General features: G+C 36.3%; 1 protein-coding gene across 1 annotated transcript; it reads right to left on the bottom strand.

Moving 5' to 3' along the window:
* Window positions 1-9725: 9725 nt before the first annotated feature.
* LOC122434837 (G2/mitotic-specific cyclin-B1-like) lies at window positions 9726-11208 on the bottom strand. The gene has a single exon (XM_043458597.1). It carries the CDS (start codon window positions 11101-11103, stop codon window positions 10132-10134), a length of 972 nt encoding a protein of 323 aa, XP_043314532.1. The 5' UTR covers window positions 11104-11208; the 3' UTR covers window positions 9726-10131.
* Window positions 11209-11639: the final 431 nt, after the last annotated feature.

Here is an 11639-nt window from a genome sequence, read left to right as displayed (position 1 = left end):
ACGACAACCCTATATGCAAAACAGAAAAAGAGACACAGAAGTACAGAACAGACTTTTGAACTCTGTGGGAGAAGGTGAGGGTGGGATGTTTCGAAAGAACAGCATGTATATTATCTATGGTGAAACAGGTCACCAGCCCAGGTGGGATGCATGAGACAAGTGCTCGGGCCTGGTGCACTGGGAAGACCCAGAGGAATCGGGTGGAGAGGGAGGTGGGAGGGGGGATCGGGATGGGGAATACGTGTAAATCTATTGCTGATTCATGTCAATGTATGACAAAACCCACTGAAAAAATAAATAAATTAATTAAAAAAAAAAAAAAGATGCTGTCTCCTCTAGGCACTCCCTTATTATTAACCAGGCTTCCTGAAAATTAAAAAAAAAAAAGTTATATCCAGTAACTGCCTACATTATTAGTCCTAACTCTCACTTCTTTTCACACTACTACACTAAAATGGCTACCTATAGTCTCCTGACTGCCAAATCTATCGGATGTTTTTCTTAATCCATCTTTGACATTTGACTTTGTTAATAACTCCTTCCTTCTTTAAGTTCTGTCTTCCAGGGTTTCTGCTCAACTTTCCCCCCCCCCCCCACTCTACTTCACTGATGGTATATGTAAGGCACCTGGCAAAGCGCTTGTCCCATTGAAGATGTTAAATCAGTGTTCTCTCCCCTCACTCCACCTGCCATTTAAATTTAGTGTCCTGTAGGATCTTGTCAGTCCTCTTCATTCCACATGCTTTGCTCAATGTCATTCTCTTCTACAATTTTTTATTACTGTCTAAACGTCCTTGAGTTCAAATTTATATAAATTTATATCTCTCTCGAGCTGCAAATCTACATACTAACCTACTAGAAATCTTCAACTGGATTTTGTAGTGTCATTTTAAACTTAACATGTCTGAATGTCAACCCAGTATGTCCCTACACAACTTTTCTTCTTCTTTTATTCATCTCTTTGTATTATGTAAGGACCTTATTGGCAACTCGTTAGCATCTGAAAATCTTCATAGACTTCTCCCTTTCATCATCCACACCCAAGCAGTCATCAAAATCTATTATTCTTTCTAAGATAACTTTTCAGTCTAGTCCCTAACATATTCTTCATTCCTACTGATACTGCCTTAGATCAGGTCCCTATAACTTTTTGCTATAGTAGAGCTCTTCTCCTCTAGTTGTGCCTCTATACATCGTTACTTCTTCAAAATACTACCAAAGTGACCTTTCTGACATGAATCTAAGCATCCCCCTCCCATTTTAAAACTCTCTAGTTATCTTTCATTTAAATGCAATCAAAATTCCATATGTACAATGTTATGACAGTTTCAGGTGTAGAGCAAAGTGATTCAGCTATACACTGTTAAGTAAACTATACTTCAATAAAAATTCCATATATAAAACTCTTGTGGTCTGGTTCCTACAGGTTTCTCTTACCTCATTTTCTACTTCCCTCCTTGCCCCTGCATCTATGGCTTCATTATGCTCCAGTATCACTGAAGTACTTTCAAATATCCAAACGTTAGAGTAAGGAATTCAGGGTCTGAGTCCCTATTCTGCTACACTTTTAGGTGTATAAATTGGGGAAAATAATTTACCTTCTCTAGTGCTTAATTTTTCCTTTATTAAAAAGAGGAAAACTCAGATTAAATGTGAGTATTAAATAAACTAATACATGTAAATTACCTATCATAGCACCCAGTGTTTTTGACCTTTTTTTACAACTTCATTTTTTTTATGTTCATAGTATTGTTGATTTTGTAGTATTAGATATTTCTAAATAAAGTTGACTCTTGAACAAGGGTTTAAACTGTGTGAGTTCATTTACATGAGTATTTTTTTTCAATAAATATATTGGAAACATTTTTGGAGATTTTCAACAATTTGAAAAACTTCTCAAACTACATAGCTAAAAATATTGAAAAAAATTAAGCATGTCATAAAATATTGAGTATATGTAGTTAAACATAACATACAAAATATGTGTTAATTGACTGATATCAGTAAGGCTTCCAGTCAACAGTAGATTATTAGTTGTTAAATTTTAATGGAGTCAAAAGTTATATGTGAGTTTTCAACTGCATGGGGAGTTGGTGCCTTAGGTCTCTGTGTAGTTCAAGAGTCAAATCTAAGTGGTCTGTGCCTTATATAAAAGTATGATATAATATTTAATATGAATGGATTACAAAATCACTTTCTTTAAACTCATTTTTTCCTTAGTCTAGTACTTCTGTTACTCTTCTCTATAGCCTCTCCAATTTCTCAACATGTGAAATTCAATACTAAATGCAATACTTTTATAGGAACCTTACAAAATGAGTAAAACATGCATATCTTTTGTCTATCCTTTTCCTATTTCTTATTGTAGAATTGTAAGTTCCCATCTGCCAATCTTTAATGTATTTACTTACATTCAACTTATGAACCACTAGGAGGACTAGATTTAGCTCTGCTGCTGTAACCTAGTCAATCACCCTTCCTTCCTTATCATGCCAGTTTTGTCTGGACTCTCAGGGTAAATATAAATGATAACAAAACTACCAGTTGGATATTTCAATACAGTGGAAATCTAGCAAACTGGTTTTATCAATTGGTCAGTTTCCTCAGAATGATCAAGGCAGTAGTCACCTGTAGGGACATGGTTTCTATTTTTTTTTTTTTTAATAAGAAAACTCAACTGAACTGTTTTCTATTTCCTATATTAAATGAATATTTTTTCATTTGAGCTTTGTTCTTGTTTGGAAAGATACTGGCAAACCTATGCAACTTGTTACTTTCTACAACCTACTGAGTATGTTTTCAATTCAATCAGTGAAGTGAATATTGTGCATCATATAGTATGGGCTTTGGAGTTGAATAAAATTGAGTTGAAACTTCAGCTTCCTCATTTGTAAAATGGTGATAATGATGCTACAAGGATTATTTTAAGGACTGAATTGGACAATTGGATAATATCTATAATGATGCTACAAGGATTATTTTAAGGACTGAATTGGACAATTGGATAATAGCTATCTGTTAGCATCATGTCTACCATGTGGAAGACATAATCTAAAGGACATAATGTAAAGGTTACTGCTCTTGTATTCTTTTACTTATTCCTCTCACATAGAGGCAAATCCTGTAGACTTCTTTTATGTAATATAGAACCTCAGGGTGTGTTGGGAATGAAATTCCACTACCTAGAATAGGAAAGGAAGAAGGCCATGCCAGTTTATAGAGGTTTATATATGGAAAGTACTCCTGTTGGGGAAAAGAGATAAGAAAGAGTAGTTGGATAATGCTTGGGTTAGATTTTAATGCAGTTGAGATTGACTAATATGTGATTATAAAAAATAATGGGACATAGCTAGATTCACAATAGAGGGGAGAGATGAGCAATTCAGTGGCTGGCTATTGAAAACAGAGGAAGGGATCAGATGTTATGTTGTTTCATTACCCAACTTGTCATTGGTCAGGGTATAGGGAAAAAGAAAGACAAAGCAGTATCACATGGAATAATCATTAACAAAAAATATACACTGTGTTTTGTTCATCCTTCAAACATTTATTTCCAGTAATTTAGAAGTCATTTCTTTACCAATTGACCAAACTTACTTACACATGTATACTTTTGATGAAATTCTCTAAATTTCCCACATGCATACAAGTTTGAGAGCTATTGTATTAATCAAAACAATAAATTGGACCCAGGTATTTTTGATCCCTTTGTTCTTTAAAGTTGGTTTAAATAAAAGTGAATTGCTATTTGTATCTCCTTTCCCTTCTTCCCCATTTTATTTAGACACCATAAATCAAAACAGAAATGACATACTAAAGCCCAAGTGGACTACCAATTCTCTGTATGCCTACTTTATAAACGTCTTTGAATCATACCTTAATTTTTGATGGATTCAGATTTTTGATGCTTTCAAGAATCCAAGACCAAGATCACTCAGGAAGAGCCAAAGTGTTTTCTGTTGTGGCTCACACATCATCTTTCAAACTGTTAACTAAGTCTGGTTGCAGAATCTTTATTAGTGGCAGTGATAAAAGAAGCAGAAAGGACACAGCTTGCTCAGATCTCTGGATAAAATTTCAGATCGGCCATTGAAAATATTATTTTACCTTACAAATGAAGCAAATGCAGATGTGTCTTTGATTAAGTGAAAATTAATTAATTGAAAGGAAACCCTGCAATGTCATAGTTTAGTTTATTTTTCAGCCTAAAATCCAACTGTAACTACTGATAAGAAAAAGAACAAGACTGTCAAACTAGATAACATGATTTGAGATTTAAAAAAATGTCGGACTCTTTCCCAGTATCAGTAAAACCTGTGATGATCATCAAAGATAGACGAAGATTGGACAATGAATGTAGGACTCAAAGGACCATTACCAACTGAAGTTGTTTATTGGTTATTAAGATGAAGGAGCATGGGCTAATCGGAATATTTCATGAACTTCTTAGGGCAGCAGTTTTGGTGTGGACTAACATAATCCATATTAGAGCAGTTGCCACTTCTTTATCATAAGGTAATGAAAGAGAACTCATGAATTGGACTATGAAACTGTCTTTGCTCTCTCTCTCTCTCTCTCTCTCTCTCTCTCTCTCTCTCTCTCTCTATATATATATATATATATATATATATATATATATATATATATATATATATATGCTAATACACACACACACATATTTGCATAAGGCTTGACTATGTTTTAAAGTAATCAAAGTGATTTTTCACTCCATGAAAAATGCATTACAGGAAATATATTTTTTACTGAAATATCCATTTTCAATCAGTTTGAACATAAACATTCTTCAAAAAGTAAAATAAATCTATAGACTGGCTTGGAGCTTGATGACTTTGTTTCCCTTCTCATCACCAACATACACAGGAATTGAAAGTCAGCAGGTAGACCTCTGTGAACACTATAGTTCCATTACTATTTTATTATTGCTAAATGTTCTGCATGATTGAAAGAAATTTTGAGAAATGAAACAAAATGGAGATATATTTTCTATCCCTGAGGTTTTTAATGCCAGAAGTTAAGAATGTTGCAGAGAAGAGTTGAAACATTAGCTAGCATTATTTTAATACATGCAATTGAGTTATAATGAACCCAGTGTAAGATAAGACTGTGGATATTATGATGTGAGGCATATTTCAATCCTGCTCCCATGCTCTCCCCATAATCTGGACTAGAGAAAAAGAAAAAGAGGCCATATACATTGAAAAGACCATGGCATAAATATTCAGACAATTATTCCTTCTTTAACTTTTCTTTTCTTATCCCTTGAAACTTTTCTCTTTTAGTGTGGAAATTTCTATCTTTCTCTGTGTTTTGGGGGCAGCAGGCAGTACACTAATATGAAAGACACAAAAGGAAGCCATTAGGGTTAAAATAAAAAGAGCCAATCTGAGCATAGATCACCCACTGGAGTCAAAGAGAATAGTGGGATATAATTGAATGGCTTCCTAGGGAGATGAAGGAAGAAATGCAATCTTCCCCAAGACATTTCCTCATATTTGATGAAAATAGCACCTCTCTGCTTATAGAAACAGATGCTACTGGTGCATAGAAACATCTATCTGTGTGTAAACATTTTTATCCACCCCCAGGATGGTCATTGATTTCATCCACAGTTGTTTTGTCAGCATTTCATTTTAAATATGTTACTTTTCATCTCAGAGATCACATGTGTTTTGTTGCTGTTCAGTCACTCAGTCATGTCCGACTCTTTGTGACCCCAAGGACTGCAGCATGCCAGGCTTCTCTGTCTTCACCATCTCCTGGAGCTTGCTCAAAGTCATGTCCACTGAGTCAGTGAATGCCTTTCAACAATCTCATCCTGCCTTCAATCTTGCCCAGCATCCGAGTCGGCTCTTCACATCAGGTGGCCAAAATATTGGAGCTTCAGCTTTAGCATCAGTCCTTCCAATGAATATTCAGGACGGATTTCCTTTAAGATTGACTAATTTGATCTCTTTGTAGTCCAAGGGACTCTCAAGAGTCTTCTCCAACACCACATTTCAAAAGTATTAATTCTTCGGCGCTCAGCCTCCTGTATGGTCCAACTCTCACATCCATACATGACTACTGGAAAAACCATAGCTTTGACTATATGGTCAAAGTAATGTTGGCAAAGTAAGGTCTCTGCTTTTTAATACCTGTCTAGGTTTGTAACAGCTTTTCTTCCAAGGAGCGAGTCATCTTTTAATTTCAATGTTACAATCATCATCTGCAGTGATTTTGGAGCCAAAGAAAATAAAGTTTGTCACTGTTTTCATTGTTTCCCCATCTATGTGTTTATCTGTGGGCACACCCCATCCCCCCAAACCGCAAACAAAGAAATAAATAACTCACCAAAAAAAGAGAATATTTTTCAAGGCCTGTAGACTGATTCCTTGCCTTTTATTTATTTGTTCAAAAATAAAAGCTCTCTATTAGTTGGTTATTTAAATACAATCAGAAAAATCAGAGGAGGGAATCACATGCAGAAGGAATTCAATTAGTGGCATGCCTGAACTAGCTCATAATGGCTAGCAAAAACTGATCATTATATTTTCAGGAATTTTGCAAGCTTGTTGATATCAAGTCAGTAGCTTGAAAGCCATGATGGGATGTAAATTGGCAAATGCTACAAATCAAGACTTTTTTCCCCTGAAACAGTAAGTTTTTAAACATTTACCTGTGCACCACCAGATTCAATCAAATTAATGTAATTTTTCTTGTGGATTTCTTCAGTTAGTTTCTCACTGAGTTAACAGCATGGCATACAATGGTGCTATTCAAATGTCTCTCTTTTTTTAACACAAGAAAAATTTTCCAGACAAAATCTTATATAAAAACATCTATGAAGGAACAAAAAAAAAAAAAGCAGAGATGCTTTAATTGACTGTAAAGGATATGCCATCCCCTGGCCTTTCTCTTTCCCTAGGCCTTGGATCTGCCAACCTGACCACTCTACCCAGCTCCACCACATTCTTGACCATGCAAGATATATTTGGAAAACAATTGATCGAAAGGAAAGAACAGGGATGGAAAAAGAGAGACACAAGGAATTATAACTCTAGTTTTGACTTCTGACCAATCATCCAGACCTTGCTTGCTTAATTATAAAATGAGGGGTTTGAACAAATGACCTTGAGGATTCTCCAAGCTGTAAAACTTCATGCTTCTGTGATTATAGATGTATGAATGTTTCATAAAAAATAATTTTTACCATAGATAATATACATGCTGTTCTTTTGAAACATCCCACCCTCACCTGGGCCTGGTGCACTGGGAAGACCCAGAGGAATCGGGTGGAGAGGGAGGTGGGAGGGGGGATCGGGATGGGGAATACGTGTAACTCTATGGCTGATTCATATCAATGTATGACAAAACCCACTGAAATGTTGTGAAGTAATTAGCCTCCAACTAATAAAAAAAAAAAAGTTGTTGAGATCAAGAGAAGCTTTACACTTGAAAAAAATAATTTTTAAAAATCTGACTTTAAATTAAAGATAAATTGTACAACCAGTTAGCACTGTCATTTACTTTCACCTTCTAGGAAGCTTCTTTTGGCATTCAAATTAAGTTCCTATTACTTCATCCCTACAGCCAGAGTCATAAAAGCAACCAGTTTGCCAATGCCTATTCAAAGCTACTAACATTTTTACCAACGTGTGTTCTCATTAAGTTGGTAGCATACATAGCTAAATGGGACAAATTATCATTCTTTGCATCCCTATTTGATCTTTGTACTGATGAAAATACCAATCTGGATTGTTTACTGTCTTCTTTTTATGTATTCCATCACCCTCAACTCTCCTAGTTTCACTCTCTGTCCTTGATTGTGTACTTTTCCTTCAGAGCCAATGTGAGTCGTTAGTTAAAAGAATAGCTAAACAGTTCTGGAGAGGGTCCCTCTGGCTTGAGTGTTTGGAGGTGATGAGAACAGAATCCACAAAGTGAGATGATGAGTTTGCCTCAGCAGAAGCATTTGTGAAAACAAAACCAGATGTATTATATGTGAGTATGTAACTGTGAATTAATGCACTCATAGGCCCATCATTGCTCAGAGAAATTAGTTTGAAAAGAATAGTAAATATCTGCAGCAATTTCCATTATCTAGGGATAGATTAACAAGTATGTAGATTAACTAAAATAATATATAATATAATAGCTTATGTATGAAAGTCATTAAAAGTAGAACACCTACATAAAAGAAGGATCTATTGTTTAAAACTACAAAGTAATTATTAGGGTTTGGGTAGGGAATGATGGTACATTTTTAAAAAGTGAAGAGATTTAAAATGAAAAGATTATTTAAAGGGTGTGGCCAAGGTTAAGGGAAACAAACCCAAAATGGTGAAGCATAGTAGGACTAGTGACAGTGAGGAACTCTTTCTGTCCTTTGACCTGACAAGAGGAGTAAAATATTACCAGATCCTGGAGAGATTAGCCTACTGTAAGAGAAGGTCCTCCTTCTGGGAGTTGTGATCTTTGAAAGAAGGATGAAGCTAACTGCCAGTGAACTCTGAGAGTCTGTTAGAATAAAGACACTGACTTCTATTTTTCTTTTGTCAATTACTCTTTTTGGTAACTTAAGAAGTTAGGTCTATGACCCACTTAGAGTTAATATTTGTGTATAGAGTAGTAAGGAAGGGGTCCAACTTCATTTTGCATGTAAATATCTAGTTGCTCAAGCGCCATGTAGTTGAAAAAACTATTCTTTTTTCACTAAAGTTTTTCAGTACCTTTGTCAAAAATCAATTGACCACAGTGCTGCATGTCAATTATATCTCAATAAAACTGGGGAAAAATGATCAATAATAAATGTATGGATTGATTTCTAGACTCACAATTTGGTTCCATTGATCTATAATATCTATCCTTATAACAGAACCATATTGTCTTGGTACTGTAGCTTTGTAGTGACTTTGGAAATTGAAAAGTATAAGTCTTCCATCTTTGTTCCTTGTCGGGATTATTTTGGTTATTCTTCATCACTTGTACTTTCATATGAATTTAAGGATAAACATCACTTTTGACAAAAAGACAGCTAGAATTTTGATAGGATTTGTATTAAATCTGTAGATCAATTCGGTGAGGATTGCCATCTAAATAATATTACGTCTTGCAATTCATGAACACTGAGTATCTTTCCATTTTATTTACATCTTCTTTAATTTATTTCAACCATATTTTGTAGTTTTCAGAGTAGAGGAGTTGTTCTCCTCTACTTCTTTTGTTAAATTTAGTCAATTTTGATAGCTTATATCTTTTTAAGAATATATGTTCATTTCATCTGGGTTATACAATTTTTTGGCATATAGATATTCATAGTTCCTTCCATAATTTCTTTCCCCTGTAACATTCATGGTGATGTCTCTATTTCATTCCAGATTTTAGTAATGGAATCTCTTTTTCTCTTGGTCAGTGCAGCTAAAGATTTCTCAGTTTTGTTAATCTTTTTTTTTTTTTTCCCAAAGAGCCAAACTGTGACACATCCATAGATGTTTAAGCTTTACATCTTTGGTCTTTTACTTCCTGGAATTTAAACCCCACCCATCCCTCCCCCCCAAACATGAAGACATAAAAGGTTTATCTGTGACTAACATGGACAATGCTTAAGGCAGAAATCTGTTTCTCATCCAGTGTAGACAGTTTCAGGCTAGTATGATACTACATGGTTGCTATCACTGTCTTCTATCCAATTGTACAGCCATTTTCTTTTCTTTTTTTTTTTTAAAAAAAAGAACTGCAACTTTATTAAAAGTAAATAAATGTAACATATAATATGTACAGATGGCACATGGTGCCAATTTTATTTGCAGATAGTATTCCAAAGTTCACAAGTTACACTTTTGCTACAGCCTTGGCTAAATCTTGAACTAGTGCAGAATTCAGCTGTGCTAGAGTGCTGATCTTAGCATGCTTAGATGTGGCATACTTGTTCTTGATAGTCAGGTGCTTTGTAAGCCCGCGGTTCACCATGACCACATTCTTTGCCAGGTGTTGCATAACAGCAAGAAGGGATTCCTCAGTGTATGACAGGTAATGCTGCAGAGTTGGTGTCCATTCACCATTATCAAGAATTTTCAGTGCTAAGCAAAAAGCTCCCGCTGCAATCTGAGAAGGAGGAAAGTGCACCATATCCTAGTCCAGCATAGTTAGTTCCATCAGATATTTGGCCAGAGTGTGTAGCTCAACATCAACCTCTCCAATCTTAGATGCTCTCCGAAGGAAATGCAGGGGTAGAGGGCGACCCAGACTAAAATTTAAAGCTCTTAGAATCTTCATTTCCATCTGTCTGATTTGAAACTTGGTGTAGGTATTGTCAGTCACAAAGGCAAAGTCACCGATTTCTGGAGGGTACATTTCCTCATATTTGCTTGCAACAAACATGGCAGTGACTCCAACCAGCTGCAGCATCTTCTTGGGCACACAATTATCCTGCATGAACCGATCAGTTATGGAAACAGTCATGTACATGGTCTCCTGCAGTAACCTGAATTTCGTTTGAACTTGCACTAGCCAGTCAATTAGGATGGCTCTCATGTTTCCAGTGACTTCACGACCCATTAGGTATTTTGGTTTGACGGCTTGCTCTTCCTCAAGTTGTCTTAGATAAGCATAGATATCTTTCACATATTCACTACAAAGGTTTGGATCCGCTCCGTCTTCTGCATCCACATCACTCACTGCAAGAATTACATCTGAGAAAGCCTGACACAAATATTCTTCTGCAGGGGCACAGCCAGATGTTTCCGTGGGGCTTGGAGAGGGAGTATCGACCAAAATAGGCTCGGGGGAAAGTTTCTCTTCCTTAACAGGCTCCGGTTCCGGTTCTGGCTCTGGCACAGGTACCGGAGCCTTTTCCAGAGGTTTTGGTACTTTTCTAGCAGTAACTTTTCCAGCAGCTAAAGTTTTTGCTTCCTTTCTCAGAGGCAGTTTGGCCTGCTGTTGTTCACTGACTTTGTTACCGATGTCTCCAAGAGCTGTTCGGGGCCTCAGTCCGGGCTTAGAGATTGCAACAGCAACCACAGGCATGCGCTTGGCCCCTGCCATACTGATCTTTGCCTTATTTTCAGCATTTATCTTACTGTTCCTGGTGATCCGGAGTGCCATGGCTTCTTCTGCACCGGGCAGCCGCTCAGCGAGGAGAAGGAGAGCACTGGAGCCCCCGACCAGCCGGGAGCTTGAATCAACCACAGGCCAACAGCCGTTCCTCCTCAGCACTGTACAGCCATTTTCAAAAGTTTACAGTTTGGCTACTTTAACTCCACCATCATGTCAGCATTCCAGTCAACACATCAATATTCTGCCCAGTAGGAAATAGGCTAACACTTCCATTCCTTTTAAGAACACTCCCCCACCCCCCCAAAAAAGAACGCTTTCCCCAATTTTCACACACCAATTCTACTAACAACCTGTTGATCTGCTCTTATTTTATGGACGTGCTGAGCACCAAAGAGGCTGAGAACTGAGTTCCAATTATTGAGAGAACAACAAAAAGGATACTTATCAAAGGATAAATCCTTGTAACAATATGTCATGATGTTTAGTTTGTATATATATTTTAATTTATATAATGGCATTTTACTACACACTTCATTCTGTGTTTTTTTTTAAAAAAATATTTAGAAGCATTTACAAAGATACAA

This window comes from Cervus canadensis, chromosome X, assembly GCF_019320065.1.
Source record: "Cervus canadensis isolate Bull #8, Minnesota chromosome X, ASM1932006v1, whole genome shotgun sequence".
Taxonomy (NCBI): Eukaryota; Metazoa; Chordata; class Mammalia; order Artiodactyla; family Cervidae; genus Cervus; species Cervus canadensis.
The sequence above is the reverse complement of the archived record's forward strand: the minus strand, read 5'-3'. Positions and strand labels throughout refer to the sequence as shown.